At 56.9% G+C, this 27,798-nt stretch overlaps 2 protein-coding genes and 1 long non-coding RNA gene across 30 annotated transcripts in view; 1 reads left to right on the top strand and 2 right to left on the bottom strand.

Moving 5' to 3' along the window:
• LOC112643646 (uncharacterized) overlaps nucleotides 1-20,881 on the top strand; it is a 41,625-nt gene extending 20,744 nt beyond the window's left edge. Inside the window, exons 1-3 of one of the 2 annotated variants that reach the window (XR_003125849.3) lie at nucleotides 11,956-13,266; nucleotides 17,213-17,411; nucleotides 19,330-20,881. This is a non-coding gene — a long non-coding RNA (uncharacterized LOC112643646). Of the gene's footprint in view, nucleotides 1-11,955; nucleotides 13,267-17,212; nucleotides 17,412-19,329 lie in introns of those variants that run through there. The other variant, XR_004808210.2, reaches the window with a different exon arrangement.
• Nucleotides 1,195-14,719, bottom strand: DMKN (dermokine). Of its 8 annotated transcripts, none has more exons than XM_025421645.3 (21): nucleotides 14,127-14,718; nucleotides 13,675-13,881; nucleotides 13,515-13,571; nucleotides 13,190-13,240; nucleotides 12,881-13,078; nucleotides 12,353-12,409; nucleotides 11,864-11,959; nucleotides 11,579-11,629; nucleotides 10,229-10,276; nucleotides 9,541-9,594; nucleotides 8,573-8,623; nucleotides 8,382-8,429; nucleotides 8,140-8,187; nucleotides 5,877-5,933; nucleotides 5,533-5,580; nucleotides 3,815-3,862; nucleotides 3,653-3,694; nucleotides 3,259-3,327; nucleotides 2,195-2,218; nucleotides 2,043-2,086; nucleotides 1,195-1,528 (listed from the first exon to the last, which is right to left on the bottom strand). In XM_025421645.3, coding segments are annotated over exons 1-21 (1,677 nt in total). In that variant the 5' UTR covers nucleotides 14,505-14,718; the 3' UTR covers nucleotides 1,195-1,527. The 8 variants fall into 8 exon arrangements, with proteins under 8 accessions (XP_025277430.3, XP_025277428.3, XP_025277429.3 ...); XM_025421643.3 differs by having other exon boundaries at nucleotides 2,039-2,086; nucleotides 14,127-14,717; XM_025421644.3 differs by lacking the exon at nucleotides 2,043-2,086.
• On the bottom strand, nucleotides 20,873-25,500 carry SBSN (suprabasin). 20 transcript variants are annotated; one of them, XM_049110892.1, is made up of 6 exons: nucleotides 24,862-25,499; nucleotides 24,754-24,807; nucleotides 23,590-24,537; nucleotides 22,087-22,158; nucleotides 21,937-21,981; nucleotides 20,873-21,052 (listed from the first exon to the last, which is right to left on the bottom strand). In XM_049110892.1, exons 1-6 carry the CDS (start codon nucleotides 25,450-25,452, stop codon nucleotides 21,029-21,031), a joined length of 1,734 nt encoding a protein of 577 aa, XP_048966849.1. In that variant the 5' UTR covers nucleotides 25,453-25,499; the 3' UTR covers nucleotides 20,873-21,028. The 20 variants fall into 20 exon arrangements, with proteins under 20 accessions (XP_048966849.1, XP_048966856.1, XP_048966824.1 ...); XM_049110899.1 differs by having other exon boundaries at nucleotides 23,590-24,633; nucleotides 24,796-24,861; nucleotides 25,078-25,499; XM_049110867.1 differs by having other exon boundaries at nucleotides 23,590-24,375; nucleotides 24,430-25,500.
• Nucleotides 25,501-27,798: the final 2,298 nt, after the last annotated feature.

Below are 27,798 nucleotides of genomic sequence, written 5' to 3'. Positions count from 1 at the left end.
GAATAATGAAAGAGTTTGAAATGTTGAGAGAATTACCAAATGTAACACAGAGGCATGAAGTGAGCAAATACTATTGGAAAACTGGTTCCAGGAGACTTGCTTGATGCAAAGTTGCCACAAACCTTCAATTTGTAAAAAATGTAGTATCTACAAAATGCAATAGAGCAGAGCAGGATACGAGGAGGTGTGTCTATAAAGTGGTGGCCCCAATTTAAGGACAAAAGTGAAAGTAGGGTGCAGAGCAAAGGAATAGTCCTCATCTTTCTCTCACCCAGACGGGTTTGATCAAAACAGCTTCCCCAAATCCATTTTGGACCAGGTTTCTTTTTTTATTTATTCATCAACCATTTGAGGCCCACCCTGTGCCAGGCCCTGTGGTCAGTGCTGGGGATGGAGCAGTGACCAAGGCAAACAGGAGCTGTGTGTGCCTTGCAGTCTCAGAGGGAATCGCCTGGGCTGGCAGGGTGCTTCCTGCCCTCCTTTTACTTCCTGGGTCCCTGCAGGGATGTCAGGGATGAGTGGTGGGGATTCCCTAATTCGGGCACATGACATGGCCTTGATGGGACTTTGACTCAGAGACTCAAATACAGACTCTCCAGGCCTATCTGCAGAGTTCCTAGGCTTGGGATAAGCCTGGGCTCAGCCTGTGCCAAGAACCTCTGCCTGTTTCCTTGGCACATTAATGGAGTAGAAGTTTCTATCACTCTGTCTGCATCCCAAAGACACTGCATATGATAAGGCACTGGGTTGGGTAAGAGCCACTTGCCCACAACTTCCTAAGTTCACCACCTCATCCATACTTCCATGTGTTTACAAGGCTGAGGCATATATCCCGCTATTGCTGCCCCCTTCCTGACCCTCTGGGGTGGGCCTCCTCTCCTGAAAAACCTCTTTACTCCCTCCTCCTGATGTGAATCACTTCCCTGTTCAGGCTAGCAAAACACCTGTGAGTGCGTCAGCTGCGGGGGGCATGGCATTCAGGCACAGGGTGGGCCAAGATGATTTTTGACGGATGGAGAAACTGAGGCACAGTGAGATCAACTAGCTACTGCTTGACAGGGCCACCCAGGTCTTACCTGTCTTAGCCCCCCATTTGGTCTACCACTCTCAGCAAGAAGGCGAGTTATCTGCCCCTGAATCACCTCCATCCTCCCTGATCTTGGCCATCAGCATAATTTGAAAGAACACAGTGTGTGAAATCTTAAGGAAACAAGATTTATGTTTGATTTCCACAAAGAAACTCAACAGTAGGAAACTTCTTCTGAAGAATTGTCACAGTGACTTCAGGTCACAACACGGAGTAGGTGAGGAAAGTGGCAGATTCGTCCAATGAGGTTGCTGGACAAGGAGATACCACAGCGCCGTTGGAAGAAATGACGGACAGACAGACCAGGTCCCCAACCTGGAAAAAGCAGGTGTCGGCACCGAGACCAAGCCTGACGCAGGGAGAGAGCTGGGGGCGGGGCGCGGGTGGCCTCCTTCACGACTGACGTTGGTTGGGGCCTCCGTCGTGATCGGAAATAATTTTCTAGAAGAAAAAAGAGCAAATGGTAGAAGGTGGCTACTCGTGACTGTTGAAACCGGGGGTCCTTTCTTCCAGCCTCTGCGCTCCCACAGTTTCTTGGGGGGGGGGATGCTTCACCTGCACATCCCCTCACTCTTGCGCCTCCGTAAGACAGACTTTGCCCTTCTGCCAAGTTAATCCATCACCCTTTCCTCATTGGAGACTCACTCTTCCTGCCCCTGAGCCTTTCTCTGCAGCTCCCCAAACCTGACTGTGCCGCGCACCCCGCCCCCCGCCTCTCCCCAGCTGTCCCTGCATGCCCAGCCTCTGGCCGGCCTTCCCTCAGCATCAGCGGGTACTTCACACATGTCCTCGGTCATTTCCTTGTGAGTCTTGCTCCACGCGGGGGTCGCCTCCTCGATGCCTTTAGAGCATCCGCCCAAAGCAAAGCAAATGCCGAGATCCCAGGCCTGCCCCTGGGGTGGCCGTGCGGGGCCCCCGGATCAGGCTGGCGCAGCTCCCTCCAACACTCACCTACCAGAACTTCACCCACTGCAGCAGGCCAGGCCGCACTCGGGAAGCCTGCGGGATGCGGAGAACGGCTGAGTGGCCGTGGCCCTGGCCCCCCGCACACCTCTGGCCTCACACCCCTTCTCCCAGGAGCCACGGGTTCCCCACCCCACTACTCACCGAGGAGGAAGGCGTGACTCCCCCCTGTAAAGAGAGATCAGAGGAGGTGATGTGGGGCCACAGAGGCGTCTGCAACGTGCTCGGGGCCCAGGAAGGGCTTGGTGGCCGGGGCAGCTCAGACCGAGACTATCTCAAGGGTCCTTGAGTCTGAAGGTGGACATTCAGCCCCTAGACTTTCTTTCAAAGTAGATTTATCACCCTAAGTACGTTGTACCCAAGAAGAGCACACACTGACCCAGCAGAGTGAAAAGAAGGTAGGTAGGTAGGTAGGTAGGTGTCCCTCTGCCTGCTGGGTGGATAGAAATCGGCCCCAAATATGGGCAAGTGGACACCCATGGGCGGCCTTGACTGCTTCTTCACCTGCTTCCAGTCAGTGGGTGGCTCCTGAGCTCTCGGTAGAAGCCCCGAGGGCCAGGGCTCCCTGGTTCTGAGAGATGGAGGGAAAGAGCACCTGCTTTTTCTTCACCAGCCTCATTAGCATTTAGCACATTCACTTACTGGATTTATAAGATCGCTTTCTTTGCAACTGAACGCAATAAAGTTCTCAGGGTTTTGGTTGCTTTTTCTTTTTTTCTGTTAATTTCCTTTGTGAAACGAAGCATTAATTTTCCCAGCAACACAAGCTGGTGGGAAAGTCTCCCCTAACTCGCGTGTCCTCCTCTCACTCTCCGCCCCTCCCACGAAAGTTCACAGCAGTCAAGGAGGCGAAGAGAGCAGACACGATGAGGGAAGACTGCCTGATGTGTGTCATGTGAGGGTTTTTTAGAGTCATATGTCCCTATTTGAGAGGATGCTGGTTCCCATTTTTCTCCAGGGCGTGTGATGCAGCCGCTGCCCCCCTGTAACTTTTTCTGAGTGCGTGGGAATGAAGAACCTTGGACCTTTCACCTCCACTCCAAACAGCTCTCAGGGAGCCTGAGTCTCCCTCCCCAGGGGCAGAGAGATGAGACTTTGACTTTCGAAATGAACAGGATTCGGGCTCAGCTAAGACTGGCCATGAAAGCCTCCCTCCCTCGCCCCCATCAGAGACCCCAGTGGGGAAACCGGGCATTAGGGAGTCTTACCTTAGAGGGGATCTTGGCTGAGTACTGCCCGCCAGCGGGAGTAGGGTATGCCTGCTGGTTATAGGGGTTCTATGGAAGGAAGCGGAGGGGCGGGCAGGTAGGAGAGAAGGGATGAGGGCATTTTGGTGGAATAAGCACCCGCCTCCCGGCCTGGGCCAGACCTCTCTCCCAGCCCCCGGCCTTCCCTCCGTGTGTCATGCATTGTTGTCCCGTAGAATCTTCAGGCAGCCAGAGCCCATGGCCTCACCTCCCTCATGGTCCTAGTCCGCACGGCCCTGCCTCCCCCTTCCCTGGTACCTCTCCCAGCTCCTCAAGGGTTACTTGGGGGATGAGGGCAGGAGACCGAGGAGACCAGTGAGGTTTGGGTCAGGTGCTCAGGTGGCAGATGTCTTACCTTGGAAGTCACCGCCGCCACCTCCTGCCATCCTGCGCCAGACTGAGAAAATGACAAAAAGGGGGGTGTGCAGGAGAGAGAATGTCAGATGGGCCAGCCCGAGAACAAGACCGAGAGGGCCCGGGCCCGGCCGTCCGAGGCAGCCTGAGGGCGGAGACTCACCTGACCAGCACCGCCCGACCTCTTCTGGAGCGAAGTCGCATCGGCCCCCTGGAAGGGAGAGGACCGTGGTGAGGGCGTCCTTGCCCGAGGTCCTCCGGGCCCCCCACACTCGCGGGGCTCCCGCCACCTGCCACCTAGGCTCTGCCCGCCCGTGGGAGCACCAGCACCCATGCACCCCGCCGCACCCCGCTCCGCGGCCCAGGACCAGCACTGCCTCCAGAGAAGGCAGCGAGCCTGGAGGACGCTGATGACCCGACAGATACAGGACAGATTTCCACACTCAGTGTCGGGAGCGAGGCAGCACCCCCACCCCCCACCCCCGGTGCACCTGCAGCGAGGCCGCGGCCTGGGACTGGGCAGGAACGGCAAGCGGTACCCACACAGGCTCCCTTGGTGCCCATCCGGCCCTCAGCCCCAACCCACCTTCCGCCAGCACAGAACCCTGCTCCTCCCTGGCCCCACAATCCCTGTTCTCAAACACTGTTCCCGCAGGGTTCCTGAAAGGAGGGCTGTTGTCCTCAGCAAACAGAGGCAAAGTGAGGTGATTAGATTGGCTCGCGGCCCACGGAGAGAGAGAGAAGGGGGAGAAATACAGGAAAGCCCTCGAAGCCACGCGAGCCGCAGCACAGGTGCATGGGCCATCTCCCCTCCGCGGGCAGGGCCAGGGGTAGCTTTCCAGCAGCAGGGGAGAAGTTTAGTTGCTGCAACCACCACTTCTCCACTCAGGACTCCCACCTCTACACACACACACACACACACACACACACACACACACACACACACAGGGGTAGGATGTTCCTCCTAACTCTGACTTCACTCCCATTGAATTGTAGCCCCACTCTTAGCCTTAACACTGAGGTCACAAGCTGCTTGACCACTGGCCTCCAGACATTTTTTGTTTGGTCTGCATTTTTACATTAGTTACAAACAATTAAAAATCAGCTTTCCATCAGATGACATGGCCACATGGGTCATTCATGAGTGCGTGACAATGCATCTGATCTGAGGCCCTGACCTCCACCCTTGTTGCCCGCTCCCCTCCCCCCCCGGCCCCGGCAACAGTCCAGCCTCACATGCCTGGCCCACACGCATGAGTGAGTGGGCAGCCTTGGCCTCTGTGCCCAAAGGCCAATGGCCATGCAGACTCAAGATGTGGCCTTCTGCAGGACCCAGAGGTTCTGCCCATCCTTCCCAGAACCTGGATATTCCGACCTGCTGCACCTGCTCACACTTGACCATGGCCTGACCTGCTCCCCTAAGGCCTCTAGTTTCCTTTCAGCTCTCCTCCCTGACACCCCTTTTCCAGTCCTGAGAGAGGCCCCCGGCTCAGGCCCCACCACCTGCTCACCCCGCAGTACCCACCCAGCTGTGGCTCCCCCTGAGCCAGGACACCCCCAGCAGGAGCAGCAACAGAGCAGAGATGGTGGTTGGCTTCATGTTCCTGCGCCTCTGGAGGCCCCAGCCCTTGGCCTCAGCTTTTATCCCAGGGGGGACCGCCCACCCTACTCCTTCTCCAGTGACTCACAGCTCCTCTCCCTACCCCACCCCCACTCGGTTGCAGAAAGGGAGGAGAGTGGGAAGGGAGGGAGGTGCCCTCCCTCAGTGGGGAAAGTCAGCAACAGGGACTGAATCCGCCGGCCCCGTGCCAAGAGCCCGGACCCTCCCGTCCCTGGATCTGAGCTTCCTAACCCCAAAACAAGAGGTTCTGCTACCCTTACCTCAATAATTTCTTTCCAGTTCAGGAAAGGGGTGTTGTGTTTGAAGTCCTGGAGGGAGGAGAAGAGGTGAGTGGGCCTCAGTGGGGAGCGTGGCAGCTTGTTGGAAAGTTTCACGCTCATGTGCAAGAGTGGGTTTGGGCGCCTGGGTGTGGTTTGGGTTTAGATGAAGATAAGCATACCGGAGGTTGAGGGTGTTAGCACTTCGGATGGCATTCGGGTGAGGTTGCCCATCTCAAAAATGAAGAGGGCAGATTTTGTGACAGGTGGGCTGGAGCTTGAGGGAGGTGGGGAGAGGGACAGATGACCAGGATCCCTAGTTCTCTGAAAAGTGAGAGTTCTCCTACCTCCCAGAGTCGGCTGAAGTAGAGCAGGGCGCGTGTGCTGGGGCGTGGGACTTGGCCCTGCGGAGGAAAGGTAGGGTGCAGGTGAGCTGGGAGCCCGGCCCCTTGCTCACCTACGCCCCTATTCCCACCACCACCATCGCTCAGCCTTCAGAATTTAATCGTGGCTAAGGTCTGGGGGGGAAGCTGGGTGACTTTTAGGGACACCAGAAAACTCCGTCTGGCAGCAGAGAGAGAGAGAGGCTAGATCTCTGGAGCCACTAACCAGCCCCCCGCCCCCAGCACAGGTACCCCACTCTTCAGTCTCCCTGCTTCCCCAGCCTCTGGCAGAAGGCCACTGCAATGAAACCTTAGGGACTAGGACCTGCCCTCAGATCTTCCCGCCTTTTTACCTGCCCTTCCAGCCCCAGCCCATTTCCCGAAGCCATGGGGCTACAGTTGGCCCTTCCAACCCCCCTGAAGCAACAGTGGAGTCTTAAGAAAGGAGCAGAGACCAGGAGTGTGGGGCAGCTAAGGTTTATTTCAAGGGTAAAGGTTGCAATTAGGGGTGGATAATGGGGTTTTAAGAAGGGGTGGGAGGGGGGCTCCCATCCATCTGGTAGCTCCTTGTCTGAAGGTCACGGGGTGCGAAAGCTCCTCTGGTCCTGGGCAAAGAAGTAAGTTCTAAGAAGGAGCTCAAGGAATAAGAGTTCAGGGCTTAATGGGCCAAGCAGGGGTGGATCAGGCCTCTCTGCTCCTGAAATCTGCAGGGATCTTTTTTGCCCACGGCTGTCATCCAGTCAAATCCAGATATTCCAGTTTGCAATGGAACACCTCATACTTGGCAGGAACTGTTCCGTATCGGCTCCCTGTTGGCACTGCTCCCTCTGGCCCCAGTGTTCAGCTCCCTCCCTGTGAAGGACACGGGCTCCCCCTCTTCTCTGGCCCTCCTCCTAGAGCTGCCCCCAGTGAATCCTAACTGTGAGCGCCCCCTCCACTGCCCCCCTAGGTGTGCAGGAATGTCTGCTGCCTTCCTGGCCCCTGGGGAAGCATCAGTCTGTGCCTCTGACCCTAAGTGCCTCATACTCAGGGGACTCGTCTCCCTGCGGTCCTCGGTAAGGAGCCTCACCCCTGCCAGACACCCGTTCTCTATAAAACAGAAACAGTTTATTTTCGTCATTTTCATCCAAACCTGAACAGAGCACAGCTGGGGACTTCTGCCTCCAGCATCTCACCCTCTCCCACCTCATTCCCCAAGGCGCAGACTTGGCCTTGCCTGAGCATGGGGCTCTCTCTCCGCCTCCCTGCGGACCACCGCCTTGTTTCCCCCAAGAATTTTAGAGGGCAGGGCTCCTTGCTGCCCTTCTTTTGTGCAAAGGGTCAGAAACTGAGCTACTCGGGGTCACTGCGGTGGGCAGCGGGCATGTGGCTGCTGGAGAGAAGCAGCGCCGTTCAGCTTTTGCCCGCTGGAGCTTGAGCAAAGAGGGCCCGGTGTTGCCACATTTTTCAAGAGACTGGAATTCCAAGTCATTCTGTAAAAGCTCTCAGTTTTTAAAATCTGGCAGCCAATTCATAGTGTTCAAAACAAAACAAAACAAAAACAGTGAATGAAACAAAGCACAGCAGTGGGCTGCCAATTGCAACGTCTGCCTTTGGTGGGTGCTGGGATTGTGGGTCCGCCTCTACTCTGGAGGCACCTCTGCTATTCGGGTGTCAAATCAGCCTGGCCAGGGGTTCCCCTGAATGTGGGAGGGGTGGGCAGGAAGAAGAAGAAGGGGGGTTCTGGGCTCTAAGTGCCTCCTAAGATGACGTGCCCAGAAAGTCTGGCACCCAGCAGGCGCTGAGTACCTAGTCACTTCCCTTCCCTTCTCTCCTGGCATCAGTCCTCCTGGGCTCTTGAGTTCCCCCGACTGTTCAGTGCATCCCCTACCCTGCCTCTGCTACCTCTGTGGTGTCCTGAGAATGAGGCTTCCTCACTCTCCCCTTAACCTTCCAGATCTCAAAGGAGAAACTGAGGCTGACACTTGCTCAGTCTGCACATTGAGACACAAAAGAGGCCCATTCCTTTCTCATCCCCGACTCCTGGCTCTTTCCAAACTCCCACCCCCTTCTCGCTCTGCCCCCTACTTCTTTATTTTTGTCTCTTTTTTTTTTTTTTTTGTGCACTGGACAAAACACTCCCGGTACCATCATCATTTCCCTAGCTTCCCACATGAGGGGTTAGCAGGTAGCTTCTCCATTTCCCTCTCCCATGAAGATCGGAATGGCACGACCTTCCAGCCCTTACCTTGTTTATGGCATCCCAGTTAATGAAACCCAGCTTGGATTTAAAATTCTGCAGAGAGGGAAAAAAAAATGGAAAATAACAAATTGAGTTGTAAAGTAATTAGTTCAGGGCCTTGGGGCAAGAGGTCAAGGGCCACCACTGGTGGTCGGTCCTTCTGGAAAGAAGACTTGAGCCTGCGGGGCAGAGGGACAGAGGTTTGCTTTTCCAAAAGAAAGTGAGCAGAGCAATCTTGCCAAACTCACCTTCCAGAAAGTATCGAAGTTGAAGAGCCCAGCAGACGTCTGAGAGTTCTAAGGAACCAAAGAGAAATGAGATGAGAGTAGGAACCCATCCTGTGAGCAAGAGGCCGAGGCAGGAGCTCTGGGAGTCAGGCAGGGAGGCAGGGATCACTTGACATGGTCCCGGCCCAAGGTGGGGTGATGCCTCCACTCACCAAGGTATTGATCCCACTGACAGCTTCACCTCCTCCACTGGACCAGTGCCACTGGGTAGGAAGGTGGGGGACTGATGTTCAAGGCCTGTGCCTGTCACCCTGCTCCTGGCCCACCGTCTCTGCCTTTGCTCAAGCTCTGTGTACTCTGTGTAAAGCCACCTCCTCTCCTTTTCACACAGCAGCTAGGAACCCCACCTTCCCGGAATGATTTGCCACCTGTTTCTAGAGTGACCCTGCCCAGTCCCTTGAATCATCTTCCTATTCTGCTCCCCATCCCGTCACCTGTCCCCCAAAACACTGCTAGGAGCTAATGTGTAGTCCCACCGTGCACCTGGCCTGGTGCCTTATCCTGCCACATTCCTGGGTGGAGACGTCTCTACTTTACAGGTGAGGAAAGCAAACTGAGAGCCGTCCAGCAGCGTGCCTCAGGATCTGTCTCCTTGTCGGACTCCAGCGTCCGGATCCTGAACCACCCCGGGGCTGGTTATGATGCGGAAAGCTCTGCAGTAACTGGGGGGTTATGCAGGTTAGGTTTTGCCATCCCCGTCTTACCCAGGAGGAGGCCCAGGCTTAGAAGGTCGACTGCCCTGCCTGAAGATGCTCAGATGACAGATGAGACAGCTGTCCTCTGAACCCCCACCTTCTAACTCAGAGGTCACTGCTTTCCACTTGTCAACCCTTCTTAAGTATGGTTTCCAAAAATAGGCCCCTGACCATTCTCCTGTTACTTTTGGCTATGTTTCCCCTCGCAGTGATAATACACAATGATGATCACAGTTTGAAGAAGGGAGGTAAAAAAAAAAAAAATGAAGAAGGGAGAGAATGGATGAACCAAGGAGACAGGGATCCCAGACCCCTGTCTTAGTCTGGTCACTCGACACAGAGTCGGAGCAGCTTGCGAAAAGATACTGAGGTTCCCGTTTCTTTTCCACACCCCTCAGTGTTCTCCTAAAGCCATCCCTGCTCACCTGAGAATTGTCTTGGGGGCCCCCAACGAGGTGACCACCCTCTTTGCTTATTTCCTGCAGAGAGAGAAAACGAAGAGTCAGTGGGGAAGCGGGGAATATGAAGGATGGGAGAGCAGGCCAGCAGGATGTGGGCAGGAGACTCCTGAATCGGGGCTGAGGCAGGCACACAGCAGAGGATTCCCCAGGGCCCCAGGGAGGCTCTTCTCCCAGGGTACCCCCATCTCCCTTGGCAAACCTTGCTTCAGCTTCCTGTGGGTTGGGTTACTGCTCACTTACGATCCTCATTGGCAGCATAACCATCTCTTTCTATTCACTTCTGCAAACTGCCCAAAACCCAACAGGAACGGCCTTTGCCACCAAAGTGAATTGTCCCCTGGCTTTGAGGCAGACAAAATTGGACTAAATTGATTCGAATTGCAAGACGCAATCTGGGTGGATGTGCTGCATTGGTCAGAAAGGTGACACTGGCTGGAGAGTCAGTGAAGTAGCTTGGTTCGCCTCCTCCTAAGTTAGAGGCAGGCGCCTCTTGAGTCCCACTTGCCCAGGACTGAGATGACTTCCCCGAGCTAAGCTCAAAACCGGCCTGCGATGCGGGACTGTGTGCTCTGTTAGCGTTGCTACTGCAAAGTTGACTTCCATCCCATCTCCCGCCACCAGCCTCTACTCTCAAGTCCTGTCGTCTCCTTACCCTGATGTCACCAGAGCTGCCAGGACCTCCCTGTCCTCCTCCGAAGCCCTGAGGGATGAGACAGTGCCACAGAGATCATTGTTTTAGATCTTAGGTCCATCCCTGCACATCTATGTATTGGCTTAATACAATTCCTTTAAAACTCCTTGTGGAACTCTCTTTTGGAACTGGTCAAAATAATCTTGGAGTTCATCTAAAAGAATAAATGTTTAAGAATCGGTAAGAAAACACTGGAGAAGACGGGCAACAAAGGAGGACTTGTACTGGCAGCTGTTAATGTGCCATAAAGAAAGTAGCATCACAGAACAGATGAGTCACCTTAACAAAATAGAACTCCCAGAAACTCTCCCAAAATGTGAAGGCATTTACAAGTGACAGTTTACATCAGTGGTGTGAATAATTCAATGCATGTGTCTGGGAACACCAGTTAAGTATTTGGGGGTGCGGGGAGCACTTCGTTAAACTTCGCTGATTCTCCTCCCCCACCTCCCGCCTTCTCTTTTTATCCGGTTTTCCCTTCATAAGAAAGCACACCCCTCTGATCCAAGGTGTGGGGTAAGTCGAGCTGAACTGCGGAATGGGACTGGATTGAATACAGAAAAGTCAAGTCCAGATAGATTAAAGAGTTAAATAGGAAAAAAAAATGAAATTATAGAAGTCTTCATAGTTCTAGAAGGAAAGAGCAGAAGCCATAGAAGAGACTAGTGTATTTGACTACATAGTGAAGACTTTGGTACATAAAAAACTAGAAATAGACTCACAAGCCGGGAATTTTCCTGACACCTGTCTACCCATAGAGGTTAGGATCCCTAACATCCGAGGAGCCTAATATTCAGGGAGCCTTCTCCCCATGGCGACGCGCACACCAGCACGCATCAGCCTTGCCCAGAACCTGGTGGAAACGAGAATCTCAGCCCCACCCCGGGCCTGCTGACTCAGAAGCTGCATTTTCACAAGACCTCTAGGTGCTTCGTGGGGACCCTAGCATGACATTTCCTCTTGTCAGTGCTGCAGGGGCTGACAGAAAGCCCAGACTTCCAGAATAAGCACACTCTTTCCAAACCCAGTTTCCAGATGTTGTCAAAGAGGCCACTGAATTCTGCTCACTGGCCAGGTGGGTGCAGGTCATTTGCAATGATTATGTTTCCAAAAGGGCTGGTTTCTATGTGATTTTTCACAGCCCCACCCACCGTACAAAGTGAGGCACATCACACAAGGATTTGCACTTAATTATTACTTTGGAGATTGTTAATATTTGTAGGGGTAAGCGGTTGGTTTCTTCCCCCACAAAAGGGGGTGGCGATGGAGGTTAGCCTTAGAGGTGGGCACAGTCCCAAGTTTGGCTCTCACCTGACCCCCAGATCCTCCGGATACGCGGACATCATTCCCTGGGCTGTCACACTGTGGGAGAGAGAGGGACAGCTTTCCCTCTGTTGCCACCCAGATGGCAATCCCAGCCTCCACGTTGCAGCCCCAAGGCTACCCCCCAGCTACCTCTCCTCAACCCCATTCTCAGCTCTGACCATCGCTCTCCCAGCTCCCCCCTCATCCGAGAGGCCTCAGCACCCCTAATTCCCCCTCCCCTCCAGAGACAGGAGGCAGATCCATGCAGGTGAGCGCTCAGCAGACACTCACCCCCGGTTTATTTCCACTGCCACTTCCGCCACCACTTCCGCTGCTACTGCTCCCCCAGGAAGAGCCGGTATTGTGTCCCTGTGGGGTATTGTGTCCCTGTGGCGGAGAGCAAGAGTCCACAGAGGCTCTTAGAAGGACTCGACGGGGACCAAATAGTTGCCAGGGCCTTAGCGATCTGTTTTGCTCCCCTCTGCCCAACCTCCCTCTCTTCCCATCGTTAGCCACTAGCCACCGGCCACCGCGGGAAGTTATTCGGAGCACAAAGGACAGGTGTGGCCAAGTGTATTTGGAAATGTGGGACAGTTTGGGGATTCTGAGCTGTGGGCTTCTCCCCCCTACCACATGCCAGAAGTGAAAAACCTCGGGAGCCTAACTTCTCCAGAGCCTTGACCCCGGCCACCTGAGGGCCCGTTCTGTCCTCCCCCTCCTGCTCCTCACCCCTCCCTCTTCTGGAACCTAGAAAGAGGAAGGGACCCCAAGAGTCCTTACCTGGGAGCCTGAGTAGCCGCTCTGATCAAAATTCCTAGAATTTTCTAAGGGACGGTCCTGGATTGGGGGAGAAAGCAGGTAGTATGGGGAGCAATCAGTTAAAGCCACTTATGTGGCCTGCCTTGTCCTCTTGCTTCCCAGACCCTTCCCGGGTACCCGAGGGCTGCCCGAGGCCGGCTGCCAGGCCGTGGTCCCCTCCTGGCCCCTCAGCCCTAGAGGGGCCTCGTGTGCCCTGTATTCATCAGCGTCGCCTGCACCCCAGCTCTGTACGTGTCCCTGTCTCCGCGTGGGTGACAGGCCTCCCCCTGCAGCCCCCGGGTCTCCTGGGAGCTCCCCAAGCTCCTGTTCCCTCTGCCACCCCCGGCTCTGGTGGGTTCTGCCAACAGGAATCCTGGGTTAGACGGAGGTGGAGCATCCCCCTGCCCCCCAAGCGAAGCTGTGAGTGGCGGGGGGCACCTCAACCTGGAGGGCCTGCTGGGGCTGGGAGGCTGCCGAGGCCGGGAGGGCCAGCGGCCGAGCACGACTCACCCAGCTGGGCCCGTAACTGCTGCCACCGCTGCCACCGCTGCCACCGCTGCTGCTGCCACTGCTGCTGCTACCACCACCGCTGCTGCCGCCACCGCCGCTGCTGCTGCCACTGCCACTGCTGCTGCCACCGCCGCTGCTGCCGCCACTGCTACTGCTGCCACCGCCGCTGCTGCCGCCACTGCCACTGCCACTGCCTCCCTGAGGGGCAGGAAGGGACCAGAGTGAAGATTGACCGCCTCCCCCCTCCCCTCCCTCTCTTGCTGGGGCCGGTTCCCTGCACCCGGTGCCTCCGCCCGCCCGTCCTCTTACCCCGGAGTGGCCGGAGCTGCCGCCCGAGCCGGATGGCGGGGGGTTAGTGCACTGCGGAGGGAAGTTTCCAGGGACAGGTGAGTCTCCAGGCTTCCGTGGAAGCCGTCGCCACAGGCCGGGCCCTCCGGCTTCCTGCGGCCTGGCCCCCTTTGCCCGTGTGTCTCTCCCCACGCCCGTCCCTCTCCGCTCCCTCGTCCGGCCTCCCTGTGCAATCTGCCTGGTACCTCAACCCGCATCCTCCGTCCTCTCCTCCTCCTCTGTCCTACTCTCTGTCCCACACACCCAGCACCCGGACGGCCTCTCCCCCAGACTCTCCCCCGCTTACCTCCGAATGCGAGTTGCTGCCTCTCACTGAGCCGTACCCAGGCTGGACCACAGTCCCCTGCAGAGAAGAGGCTGGTGTGTGTCCCGCCAGATGAGGGACACATGGGGGGAGCTTGAAGGGCAAGAGGGGGCAAGCATCAGGGCCCGGGTGGTTGCTGTACCTGAGCGTTGGTCCCCGAAGGGAAAGAGCCTCCTTGGCCCCAGGAGCCTCCCTGAGGGTGGTTTCCAAAGCTGCCATCTGAGCCTCCAGGATATCCCTGGCCCCAGGGGGTCCCTGGACCTCCAGGATTGCCCTGGCCGTGGCCTCCAGAGCCACCCTGGGAGCCAAAGATGCCGTGGCCTCCAGATGGAGGCTGGCCGTTGGTTCCCTGCAAGAACAACATGCCCACCCTGAGTGTGGGTGACCTTCCCCGTCTGGGACCGGGAGGGCAGGCACAGCAGGACGAAGGCAGGGAGAGGGGCCCCAGCGTGATGGAGGCGGGATGCACCGTGGCGTGGAGGGAAACCAGCCCGGGCAGCGGCACGTAGGAGGCCAAGCCATCCTCGCAGTGATTGCCAAGGTTCTCACCCCGACTGCCCACCGCCGCGCACCTCCTCGCCCGGAGCTACTCACCCAAGCACCGTTGCTGCCGGGCGCCCCCTGCCAGGAGCCGTGGACAGCATCGGCCCCATGTCGAATGACGTTCTCCACCTGTCTGCCAGCCTCACCCCCGGTGTTTCCAAGGGCACGGGCCGCTTCCCCGATGCCACCGCCCACGGCGTCCCGGGCTGCAGGGCCGGCCGCCTCTCCAGCCCCTTGGCCCGCAGCCTCTTCGACTCCTTGGCTAATGGCATTTCCCACCCCCTGTCCGATGGCATCTCCCACCCCGTGTCCCAGGGCCTCCCCAGCACCCACTCCGGCGCTCTCCCCTCCTCTCAGCAGTGGGCCAGCCTCCCCACTGCCCAGACACAGGGCCAGCAGGAGGCAGGCCAGGGAGCCCCTTGACTTCATCTCTGCCTCACTCCTCTCCCTCCTGTCTTCTTCCCACCCGAGTTTTCTTCTCTTTGCCCTTCCACCTCCTCCGTGTCTGTGTGCCCTCCTCTGTTCTCTTCCTCCTGACTTACTCTCCTTCCCTCTGAGTCCGCAGCCTTCTCTCTCCTTTCCCAGACTCCCCTGCCTTTCCAGGGCCCTCCTCCCTGCCGCTACTCCTTATACTGTGGCCTGGGAGAAGGTGACACGGCTGGGCGGCCCAGAGTCCCTCCCTCGTGACTCAGGACCAGCCACCGATAGGGTAATGAGCCATAATTGTGAGTCTGAGAGTCTGTGTTGAAACAGAGAGGGAGCCGGAGCACTGGGGAGGAAGAAACGGGATGAGGCAGGTGCAAAAGTGTTCCGATTTCCCAACCCCAGGAATTTGGGGCGCAGGGTGGAGATGGGGGCATCTGAGGAGATAGGTGCTTGGTGTCTCCTAGAGGTGGTGGTGTGGAGAGGACTTAGGAGAAAGGAACCACAGGCAGGACCCAACCCAACCAGGAGGCAAGCGTAGAGAATCCAGTGCAGCAGGACCTCCCCCCCACCCCCGCCAGGTGTAAGCCATCCTGGGCCAGGCGCACCGGGATGAGAAGCAGGTGCCCTTTCTTGGCCTTGCTCTCTCAGTTTTGGTGGCCTTTGTCTCTCCCATCTTTCTTCCCTCCCATTCAGCCACCTAAAGGTGACTGTCCTCACACTCTCCCACACCTTCCAGCCCACAGAGTCTGGGAGCTGTGAGCCTGCCCTCAGTGGGAACCCCAGGTACCAAGGAAGGAAGTGGCCAGCCCGAGAGTGGTCATCAGGGCGTCTCAGCGCTCGGGCTGCTCTTGGCTGAGAAAGCTGGGTGCGGAGCAGGGAGCTGGGCGGGCCAGCCACCCCCAGGGGATGAGTGGGAGGGAGCAGCTGACCCAGGCACCCATCCTGTTTACCTGGCCCACAGGGGCACGTGTGTGAGCTCAGAGCCTCCTGAGAGGACTGGGGCTGCTGCTCACCCCACCCATCCCCAGGCTCCCCAGGGCCCGGACTGCACCGGCAGGGGACCGACTTGAGTCCCCACGCCCCACTGCCTCACCTCCCCCCAGAGCCCTGGGTCAGTAGCATGCCCCCCCCCATCCCAGCTCAGGTCACGGAGCTCAGGCATCTTCCCGGTCTCACCCCTGTCCAGTACGGGGTTGCTTCTCTGCTCCCAGGGCCCCGGGGCCTTGTATCACTGGGACTCATCACCTAGTTAGGAGGGGCCGGTTTCCATCCGCCTTTCTCAATGTTCTGTAAGTCTCTCTCCACCCCAGCACCCGCACCCCAGCTTGTAACATCCAACACCTCTCGCTGCGTAAACACCATCCCTGTCTGTCCTGGGCACCTCCTACCTCCCTGTTATTCCACCTCTTTTTAATGACAATGATAATGGTGGTAGTGGTAATAATCATAATCGTCCCCGCAGCTCCAGTTTATCAAGGGCTCTGTGTGCCCAGCGCTGGACTAAACACTTCAAGGCTCACACAGTCCCTGGGAGACAGTCGTCTCATTGCCCCGTTTCGAGACAGAGAAGCTGGAGCTCGGACGGGAATGGCCAAGCCCAGGCCTGCCCCACTCCCAAGGCCCACTCCCGGCGCTGTCTGTGGTCATCGGTCTCAGACCTCCTCCTGCTTGCCCAAACCTTCATTCTTCTCTGGATGGAATTGGCTGTGGTTTTGCCCTGGGCCCTTGTGGCGGGTGGGGGCAGGGGGCAGGAGTAAATCTGAGGCCTCCGGATTGCTGGTGGGCCCCCCAGCCCCTGAGCCTGGTGCTTCCACTTCCCGGGGCAGGACCAGGGGGCTGGAGGCAGAGCACTTGGTGACTCAGAGACTCCTTCCCACGCTTCCCTCGTGGGACAGCACCTTCGCCGTGGTGTGTAGCTGCCTCTGACCCACCTCTATTACTAATACTTTTCTTTAAGCCAGCTTACTTTCTTAAGTTTATTTTATGTTGCTACTGCAAGTGGAAAGCCGGGATCACTTGCCCCTAAATAGAAAGTGCCAGAAAACATAGCGAAGAAGCACACAGTGACGTTACATTATAGCTGGCTGCAGCTCCTGTGGTCAAAAGGGAGGTTAGCAAGTATGAGGGAGGTGTTCAGGGCACACGAGCACAGAAATGGAGTCTTATTCTCTAACATAATCAGAAAGCTTCAGAGAAAACTGAGAAAAGGGCGTGGCTCTTGCGGTGTGATTCAGACGTATTCAAAGCCACGTTCCTGGGCCCGGACCCCCCCATGCACGCCCATGTTCTACCTCCTGGGGGAACTACCCTCAGACATCTCTGGACCTAGAGGTCACCTCGTGTGGTCTGAAGGCATATGTATGAAATACCTGCTGTGAACCAGATAGAAGACTAAGTGCTTCCACGTGCGTGATCTCATTGAATCCTTACCACAACCTGGGGGGCGGGGGAGAGCAGACGCTCCCATTTTACAGGTGAGGTGACTGAGGCCCAGGGCTGGTAAACACACACATAAGAGCATATTTGAAAACGATCGTGGTAAAGTGGTGCCGTCGGAATTTGACCCAGGTCTGTCTGACCCCAAATAACTTTTTCTCCTACGTCCCCATCCCTCCTTTGGCATCCACAAATCTGACATGCCCGACCTCATGTCCAAGACCCTCTGATTTCAGCTTTTCTTATTTCTTTTTTTTTTTTTTTTTTGATTTCAGCTTTTCTAAGTCACTACCTCATTCACTCCGTAAGGATTTATTGGGTACCTGCTGTGTGGCACACCTGTTCTAGGCACGGGGGATAGAGCATGGAAGAGGATCGCCTGATCCCTCTCCTTAGGGAGCTCACAGTCATTGTGAGGAGGATGCACAACGAGCATCTCAGGTGGTGAGCACTAAGGAGGAAGAATAGTGGGAGGTAAGGGACTAGAGAAGACGGAGTATCTTAAATACGGTCATCAGGAAAGGCTCTTTGAGATGTGACCTATGAACTGACACCCAGAGGAAGAGAGAGAGTGAGCCATGAGGATGTCTAGGGATAGAGGATCCCAAGTGGAGGGACAGCAGTGCAAAGGCCCCAGGGCAGGAACCTCCTTACTCTATTTAAGGACCATTGTGGCTGGAGGGGGGGAGAGGGGGGGGGAAGGGGTTAGAGTTGGAGTCAAAGAGAAACCGGCCCAGACGGGGGACTTGGGGACTTGGGCCATTGTGAGGACTTTATCTCTTACTCTGAATGAGGTAGAACCAGTGGAGGGTTTTGACTGAGGTGGCCTATGGTCTGACTCAGCGTTAACAGGGTCCCTCTGACAGACAGGCTGGGGGAATAGGGGGCAGGAGGTGGGTACAGAGACCAGGAAGGAGGCTTCGTGGGGGTCAAGGGGATGGAGGCTGGACTCAAGCAGAGAGAGGAGATGAGGCCTTGGGTCTGGGTGGTGTCTCCGCTCCCCTGCGTGGTGTCCTGGGCCTCGGACTGGCATCTGCTGGCTCACTTGTGCGCAGTACCTATCGTGGAGCCGGGCTTCAAGCCCTAACTGCACCCCTTACTAGCTGGGAACTTGACCCACCTGAGCAGCACCTTCCTTGTCTGTAAGAGGCAGGAATGCCAGGGTGAAGCGAGGTAATCCTCGCCAGGCACCCAGGGCAGTGGCTGGCACCCAGGAGTGTGCCCTCGGTGTTCCTGCTGGTGTTGGCCATGTTGATGTCGGAGTATCTCCTTGGCAGTTTAATTTTGAAAGACACAACACAGACACACACACACACACACACACACACACACACACACACACCCCTCCTGAACGCAGACACTTCATTTTTAAAGAGGACTTGCTTGGAGGTAGCCCCCTCCCCTCCCCGAAGGTCCCAGGGTAGCAGGCCACCTCGCCAGCAGAGACCAGCAGCAAGGAAGTGCTCTTGACCAGGAGCCAGGTCTTCGCCACTTACTAGCTGGGTGGCCTCAGGGGGACAGTCACAGTACGTGCCTCACAGGGAGCTCGGGGAGCTAGAGATGACAGAGAACGAATCATGCCTGTCAGCGCTCCGCACCCAGTAACGAGGGTCCCGCCTGAACTACCCTCCCCTCTCCTCCACATCACGTCTGCACAACCGGCCCCTCCTCTCCTCACCCCCAGCCTGCCTCCACCTGTCCATCTCAGGTGCCTGGTTCTGGCTCCCACCTACTCCATGGCCGAAAGGGAAACCAAGTCTGCTCGAGGCAGTGGCCTGCCCTCTGTTAGCTGCCGGCCATTCGTGCCTGGCCTCGACCTCTCCTCTGGAACATGTTGGTCTAGGGGGACAATGGACATTGAACGAGCAAATATATCATCACACCTTGTCCTAAGCACTGTGAAGAGACAAGATCAGCGTGCCAGGACAGAGGATGGGAAAGGCAGCCCTTTGGGCGGGTTGTGCGGTCAAGTAGAGGGCCCCTGCAGGGTGAGGAGGAGCCAACGCAGGGGGCCAGAGGGACACAAGGATGTTCCTAGCAGAGGGAGGGGACGGCAGGCCCCAAGGCAGAAGTGAGCCATGCCTCTTTACCCTTCAAAACCGGCTCAGTTCTTTCCCAGAAGCCTCCCAGGATTGACCCCACACACACGCACGCAGGATTATCCCATATGTCTCCAGCACTTTTGGGACCCCCATCCAAATAAACCCAGCAAGAAAATGTGTGTACAGAGGAAATCAGGGAGAGCTTTCGCTGTGGGAAAGAATGATCCCCTCGCATATGCCCTTTCCAGAAGGGCCTCCTCCCGCTTGTAGGACACGAGCTCCAGCACAGAGTAGTAGGCCCTCAGTAAATGTGGGGTCTGAAGGAGTGCTTCTTGTTTATTAAAATGCAGGAAACGGATGAGCACCGTTTACTTTGAGAGGCACCCAAAACGTGTTGACGCGTGGCTAGGTGGATAGACGGTGACAGATGGGCGTGCGACAAAGCAAGGAGAGCAGCGCCTTAGCAGCAGACTGTGAGTGGGGGCTCCGCAGGCATCGGCTATAAAATTCTTTCACCTTTATGGTGCATTTGAAATCTTTTCAAATTAAAAATATTGTAGGAGAAGGGAAGGACCATATGTCACAAAAATGATGGTGTTCTACAAATCAGGAAAAATGCAGTGAACGCGAAGCGTCGGGAACGTCCCCGTTATCGTGCACATGCAGCCCCTGCCCCTCCTGGTGGTGCCTACTTCTTGTCGATGCATCTGATTCATCGCTTTGTATTTGCTTTCCTGGGAACCCCGCAAGGGCAATTTTTGTTCCCACCGGTGATGGAATTTTGGTGCTGGGAGCCGTGTTTGTCGTCCTCCCCTGCAGACAACCCTCCTCCCCATCTGTAGTAGGAAATCGTGGCCCCTAGAAGGAAAGGAAGCTGCCCACAGGCCCATGGTCCTAATAGGCGTGCACGTGCCCCAGCACCCAGCACCCAGGCCAGTGGTCGGCGGGCATTCTAGAGACTTTTTAGGCAACTGTGAAAGGTCCGGTTCTGGCGGTGGACAGCCAAGGCGCTGGCCCCTCTGAGCCTCCGTTGTCCTCATCCATGCAATGGGGATCCCAAGAGGTCTTCTGCCTTTTGGGCTGTGAGAGGCTTAAATGGTTTTGGCTCTTCCCGCAGCCCTGGGAGCTAGCTAGTGCTCAGTGAGCAGGAGCTGCACCATGCACCTGAAAACCGGGCCTTCTGTGTCCCCCGTTGTCGCCGTTGTAAAGAGGCCCGGCCTCCGGGCGTCCGTGTGCCTCCCCCCTGCACCTTGGATCTCCCACACGCATCTCTTCCGTCTCCCCTATGCGCGATTCCCCACGACTTGATGCCAAACAGAAAAAAAATCTGTATTTTCAGAATATGCTTTGTGAGCTCTCAAGCCGTTTCCCCTCCACTTACTGACTATGTGACCTTGTTTCTTAACCTGCGACAGCCTCCACGTGCCTCTCTGTAAAAAGGGGCAATACCAGAGCCTCTTACCTAACTGGGGGGTTGGGAGGATTCGGTGATGTCATGCGTGGAAAGCACCCAGCAGGGAGCCCAGCATTGCACAATAAATACAGGTTATCATTGTTATTCCTTTGGTGCCACACCCCCCACATGAGGATGCTCCCCGCCACCTCCGGCCTTGGGCTCCACCTAGGTTCCCGCCATTCTCTTCCCTGGTGCTTCTGCCCCCGCTGCTGGCCTTCTCTGCACAGATGCTCCTCTTAATGCCGAGGACGCACAGATTTTGCACAGTAGCGAAGCGTGGCTTGTCCCTGCGAGCACCCTCTTGTATCTGGCCCTACTGACCTGGACTCTCCAGCTCGGCCCCCCTGTGCACCAGCCCCCAACTCCCTTGGCAAAATAGCAAGAAAAGAGAAGCCTCCCCCCACCAGCCCTTCCTCGGGGAGCAGAGTGGACCATGATGAGAGTATATAAGGCGTCGTATTTATTCACAAATCCCAGTACAGCCCCCTTACGGACTCAGGAAGTCTGTCCCCCCCACCCCCAGGTCCCCCAGGTCATTTCAGCCAGTATGACAACAGGAATGTCAGTCTGCTGAGTGAGGCCAGTGCATCAGTTTAGAGAATGATGTTGGCGATGCTCTGGAAGAGAGGAGAGAGGGAATGAATGCAGGAACACAGCCCTGAGGGGATCAAGACCTCTGCCCTCCGGCCCCCTAGAGAAATGAGGGGGACATTGGCATTAGCTTCCCGGGCCTAGGAGTAGCTTATGTTCCAGGCAATGTCTTCAGGAAGGTGGCTCCTGGGTTCAGGAAGAACAGGGAGCCAGCCCTCCCAGGCAGGGGTGCCAGGGGCTGTGTGGGAGCCCAGGGCCTTGTCATTTTGCCTCAGGGGATCCCCTGGCATCCCCACAGCCCAGGAATAAATGAGGCTGTGCCTTTGGGTTCTGGGCCCAACCACAGGGCTGTTCCCCACCCTCATCCTTTTGCCCCAGTCTCAAGCAGCTGACATGCTAAATGCAGAGAGAAATGCAAAGCTAGGACTTCGTTTTGGGCCCAGAGTAGGGGCCAGGGTCCCACAGGAGCCTTCACAGCGGGGTGGGGGTGGGTGGGAGGGGGTGGTCCTGTCAGCCAGGGAAAGGACAGAGCTGCAGCTTCCCACTCCCCGGCACACTGCTGTGAGGCAGCAGAGGGACTCACAGTGGGAGGAGGGAGGGAGAGAGGGAGGGGATCGAGGGGAGTGATGAGAAGCAGTGAGCACATGGAGGGGGCAGCTTCAGCAGCCTCCCTGGACGCCCCCCATCCCGGGGTCCGTATTGCCAGCTTGCATTTGCCTCGGAGGGAATGGAAAGCAGCCAGAAGAGGAGAGCGGGGGATGAGGGACAAAGAGCAGAGGAAGAAAGGGAAGGCCAAGCTGGGAGACAGGTCGGATGGTTTCTGCGAGGCTGAGTCTGTCCACAGAGGGAAGGGGGCGTGAGAACATCTCCCAAGACAGTGCACACGGGTTGACCGGCCGCGGGCACTCACCTGCCACAGAGTTGGGAAGCTGATGAAAGGCCTGTTGACCGAAGCCTGGAATTGGAGCACAAGAGGGTTGGTCACCAGCAGGTGCCCCACCGCCATCCCAGGAGGGCCCCCTCCCTCCCCTCCCAGGCCCCCCGAGCTGGGGAGACTTACTCCAGATGTTAACGTGGTGGTTGCGCCCCCTCCGTGCTGGTGCTGGCCGGTGGAAACGCCTGGATGAGCGCCCTGCGGACCAAGCCCAGACTCTCATTACAACCCCTCAGCCCTTGGGGGGTCTCCCAAGTTCCTCTTCCCCCAGTGACCTGCTGCCCTCTAGGGTGACTGGGGCCCGGATGGGAGGCATAGGCTAGCCTCCTCCCCGCTCATTGTCCGGAAAGAAAACCCAACGCCCATGTCACTGCGGGAATCCTGTGAGATGGGAAGAAGAGCCTGGAAGGATGTCTGGCCCTACTGACTAGTCTTCCCTCCCCCAATTCCCTTTTATTTGTTAATGAAATGCCCTCCGTTGCTGAGAAAAGCCTGACTGGAAACTGGAAAGGGGACCCCGAGGATCCATGCAAATCCTAGGACCACAGTCACCTCAGCCCCGACCCCAGCTCTGCCCTCTGTACACCCTCCCGCCTGACCCCTAACTTCAGTTGATCCCTGTCCTCGTTTTACCCCCCGAAACTCAGCTGTGCCTCCGCTGCTGCTGTGGCCAGCTTTGCAGCCCGGAACAGCCCTCCCTCTCCTGACCTCTTCCAGTGAAGACTGCCATCTACGCAGCGCCCATTCGTCTACCGTGCACACTGTCTGCAGGGTCCCTTCCTCCCCACCCCCCAGCCCTGGGTCCCTGCCTGGCCGCCCATGTAGCTATCGGCTTCCAGGTCTGGGCTGGTCCTCAAGACTCCTCGTGGAGACTGGAGAGGGGGAACTGAGGCAGGCAGGGGTCAGCCTTCTCTTATTCCCCAAGTGCCCCCCTGATGCCTGTTCCGCTATGAATGGCACCCCTTGCCTCCCCCGGGCCTCCAGTATTGGTTCCCTCAGCAGAAATGCTCCCCTTCCAGAAATCCTCCAGGAGATCTCCCCCGACGGGGTGGGGGCGGGGAAGAGAAAGAACCCTTGTGTGCTAGCCACCTGCCCTTGGCAAATCCCCTTAAAACCTCACTTGAGCTTCTATTTCCTTATCTAAGAATCGGGGAGTCAGCATCCTCACCCTGACTACCTCAGAGGCTTGTTATGAAAATTAAACAGAATAGGGCTTATCTCTCCAAGCCATTCCTCACGCTTACTCTGATGCTCTGGGTTTTCTCAACACTCACTCCGTTTGCACTGCACGGGATCTTGACTCAGTAACTCTTTCCTCTTCCCCAGGAGAGACCCCATGTTCGTCTCCTTACACCCCCTAACTAGGAGGGCAGCTCTCTGAAGGTGGGACTGGGTCCCTTTCACACTGTCTGATACAGGGCTTGGCGGACAAGATGGTTTGATCCATCTGACCAGCTGAGCCCCAGCTCCTTTGTAGGGAGATGAAGAGGAAGAAAGGGAACACGATCATAGAGCTCCCTGAGCTTCTCTGACTGAATGAAGGCTACATGGACTACCCCAATGTCCCAAGGGCTTAGCCTCTCCCTCCCCCGGCCCCTTCTTCCCATTTCCCCACCCCTGTTCACCTACATTCAGCAGCTGGTTGGCCTCCTTGCCGGCTTGGTTGACCCCATTATGAACATTCTGCGGCAACCTGTCCACCTCCTTCCCGGCCTGGCCAGCAGCATGGTGGACACCTTGGCCAAGTTTCTCCGCCTCCTTTCCAGCCTGGCCAGCAGCGTGGTGGACCCCTTGGCCAAATTTCTCTGCCTCCTTCCCGGCCTGGTTGACCCCATCGTGGACCCCTTGGACCACTTTGTCTGCCTCCTTTCCAGCCTGTTCAACGGCATGGTGAACTCCCTGGCCAAAGTGCCCCACCTCCTGCCCAGCCTGGTTGACCCCAGGATAGATCCCTTGGACTATTTTGTCTCCCTCTTTCCCAGCCTGCCCAGCAGCATGGTGGACCCCCTGACCAAACTTCTCCACCTCCTTTCCAGCCTGGTTAACTCCATGATGGACCCCCTGGCCAAACTTCTCTGCCTCCTTACCAGCCTGGTTAACCCCATGGTGGTGTCCCTGGCCAAATTTCTCTGCCTCCTTCCCAGCCTGGTCAACCCCATGGTGGACTCCTTGGATTATTTTGTCTCCCTCTTTCCCAGCCTGCCCAGCAGCATAGTGGACCCCCTGACCAAACTTCTCTGCCTCCTTCCCAGCCTGGTTAACCCCATGGTGGACCCCCTGACCAAACTTCTCTGCCTCCTTCCCAGCCTGGTTAACCCCATGGTGGACCCCCTGACCAAACTTCTCTGCCTCCTTCCCAGCCTGGTCAACCCCATGGTGGACCCCCTGACCAAACTTCTCTGCCTCCTTCCCAGCCTGGTCAACCCCATGGTGGACCCCCTGGCCAAACTTCTCTGCCTCCTTCCCAGCCTGGTTAACCCCATGATGGACCCCATGGCCAAACTTCTCTGCTTCGCTCCCAGCCTGGTTAACCCCATGGTGGACCCCCTGGCCAAACTTCTCTGCCTCCTTCCCAGCCTGGTTAACCCCATGGTGGAATCCCTGACCAAACTTCTCTGCCTCCTTCCCAGCCTGGTTAACTCCATGATGGACCCCATGGCCAAACTTCTCTGCCTCACTCCCAGCCTGGTTAACCCCATGGTGGACCCCCTGACCAAACTTCTCTGCCTCCTTCCCAGCCTGGTTAACCCCATGATGGACCCCATGGCCAAACTTCTCTGCTTCGCTCCCAGCCTGGTTAACCCCATGGTGGACCCCCTGACCAAACTTCTCTGCCTCCTTTCCAGCCTGGTTAACTCCATGATGAACCCCCTGACCAAACTTCTCTGCCTCCTTTCCAGCCTGGTTAACCCCATGATGGACCCCCTGACCAAACTTCTCTGCCTCGCTCCCAGCCTGGTTAACCCCATGGTGGACCCCCTGACCAAACTTCTCTGCCTCGCGCCCAGCCTGGTTAACCCCATGGTGGACCCCCTGACCAAACTTCTCCGCCTCCTTCCCAGCCTGGTTGACCCCATGATGGACCCCGTGAATCACTTTGTCTGCCTCCTTCCCAACCTGTCCAGCAGCGTTGTTGACCCCATGGACAAACTTCTCAGCTTCCTTTCCTGCTTGTCCGATGCCACTGTTGATCTCATGGGCTACCTTGTCCAAGCCACTGTTGAGCCCCTGGACGCCTTTGTCCAGTTCCTTGCCGGCCTGGCTCCCCATGTGGCTAAGTCCATTAAAAACTTTCTCCACTTCCCTTCCAGCGTGAGTGATTCCATTATTGATGCCTTCCAGGGCCTTGCCCACCTCTCTCTCTGCATTGGTCAGCCCTCGGTTGATTCCTTCAATGACCTTCTCAATGGGGTCATCATTGGCCGCCCATCCAGGAAGGGCCCCCAATAGCAGTAGGAGGGAGCAGGAGCTGACCACACTGGCAAGGTGCATGTTGTTGGCAGGTTGGGGAGGATGCAGAGAGGAGCCGGGGAAGCAAAGCTGCTATTTATACTCTCCTTCCCTCCCTCTTCTCCACCCCTCATGACTCAATTACCCCTGTGAGGCATTGACTTGGTCCCCAGTCAGGGAGGTATTTCCCAGGGAGCTTTGAGTTGAGCAATGAAGAGGAGGAGGAAGAGAAGGTGAGTCATGAGTGGAGAACACTCACGTGGCTTCTTTGCTCCTTGCCCAGCTCAGGCCTCCACCCCAAAGCCCAGATGTCTGCCCTTCCAACCACCTCCTCTTTTCATTCCTCACCCACTATCCAGGCCTCCTCTCTCCCAACGCCACCAGTCACCCCCATCCCCAGGACCCAGGGCTGGTTCTTCACTCCTCTCAGGGGATGGAAGGATCCTGTTTCCCCAGCAGCAAGAATCTGGGAAGATGGGAGGTACAGTCAACGGGGAGGAGTACACTCTTGGAGAGTTGAGAGAGTCATCAGACCTTGCTCTTTCTGTTCTTGTTGACAACCCCCCATCCCAACTCTTACCACATCCCAGCCCCACAGGTCTTCTCCCCAGCCCACAGACACACCAGGCTCATCCCTGCCTCATGGCCTTTGCACTTGCTGTCCTCTCTGCCTAGAAGGCAGAACTCACATCTTCACGTGGTGGGTTCTTTCTCGTTCTGTTCTTGGTTCAAATGTCACTTCAAAAAAACCTTCCCTGGCCATCCCTCAGTTATCCTGGGTGATATCATCCTTTTGTTTTTATAAGCACGTACCACGATCCAAAATTATCTTTTATATTGTCTGCCTCACCTATCAGATTGTGAACTTCCAGAGGACAGGGCTTTTGTGTTGGTCACTGCTATATCCTCAATTTTTAGAACATTGCCTGGGGTTCAGTAAATATTTATTTATTGAACAAATGAGTGGATTAAAAGAAGCACTCCCAAAAGGTACGTGATGTAAGTACACATAGTACGCTTGCTAAGGGAAGCCAAGGGACGAGAGGCCAAGGCCGAGCCTGAGTCTCAGATGTTGATGGAGAGAAGGGTGCCTGGGTCCCCAGAGTAGTGGGGGGCCCCTCGGGGAGGGTTACAGACTTTGGAGCCAGGGTGCATTCTCATAACAGAACCTTGGCTGCCTGCTTCCCAGCCCTTGGGCAAGGGCAGAGGACCGATTGCCATGAGCTGGGACAGGACGCAGTGTCTCCTGAAAAGCCGGTTGAGGCAGCCACGGGGAGGGGCCGAGGACCTGGGGCAGCAGGAGACTGTCAGCCAGGACCTGGGCTGGAAGCCAGGAGCTCATCCTTCCCTCCCTCTTCCTCCTGGGGCCTCCTCAGTGCCGACCTGAAGCCCCGAGTGTTGACATGGTGGCACGGGTTGGAGGGGGATGGCGGGAGCCTGCCCTGGGCGGGAAGAGGGCCATGAGAAGGGAGGGCAGGCGTGGCCGGGAGGTCTGAGGCAGCACAGCCATGCGGGGCTAGTGCAGAGGCAGGCAGAGACCAGAAGAGCAGGAGCCAGTGGGTGTTAGGTAAGTTGGGTGCAGGGGTGAGAGATATTTGGGTTTTGGTGCCAAGGGAAGAGACGGAGAGGGGGTGGAGGTGGGATCACTGGTGGGAAGGCTGGCGGGAAGGAATGTGTAGGGCGTGAGCAAGTGGGGGCGCAGAGTTATGTGCGTGGGTGCCCAGGTGTGGTGAGAATTGCACGTGTTTTCAGGCTTTGCTCAAATGAGAGCGAGCAGGCCCGCTTCCCTCGGAGGCCCCACACTTCCCCCCCACCGGGTCCTGGACACCCAGGCCAGAGACCCGGGAGCCTCTGTCTTTCCTAGACACTGCCTATAGAGGGTGACTAAGCATGCCACCTCTCCAAGCTGGGGCTCATTAAATCTGTTTTCCTGTCTCATGCTCCAGGGACAAAGTCAAATCCCTGGGCAACCTCAGGTGTGGCTCCCCTGGCCTCGTCCAGCACCTAAATGAGGGAGTTGTCCCTGCCAGGAGATTGCAGGGTGGGGAGGGGTGGGCCGTGAGCTGCAGACTCCAAATCCACCTGAGATTGGGGGGTGGTTCTCCTCCCGAAAGGCTCTGCCCACCGCTCTCTCTGCCATCCCACCGTCTCCCTCAGCCCCATCTCTGTCCGTCCCATGCCCACTGGCCACTATTTGATTCGGGACTTTGGCATCTGTCCCCACAAGAGACTGGCCTAGAGTTGTCCTTCCGTGGCTGTTCCGCTGGTTTGGGTAATGGGAGCCTGCTGCTTTCCCACAGGGAGGGAGCGGGGGAGGTTTCCAGGGCCCAGGGTCCAGGGTCCAGGCCGCCCTGAGCGGCACTCCCAGGAAGTGTGCTGGCCAGTGGG

The sequence above is a fragment of the Canis lupus genome, chromosome 1 (assembly GCF_003254725.2).
Source record: "Canis lupus dingo isolate Sandy chromosome 1, ASM325472v2, whole genome shotgun sequence".
Classification (NCBI taxonomy): Eukaryota; Metazoa; Chordata; class Mammalia; order Carnivora; family Canidae; genus Canis; species Canis lupus.
Note: the sequence above shows the minus strand (reverse complement) of the source record. Positions and strands in the feature narration are given on the sequence as shown.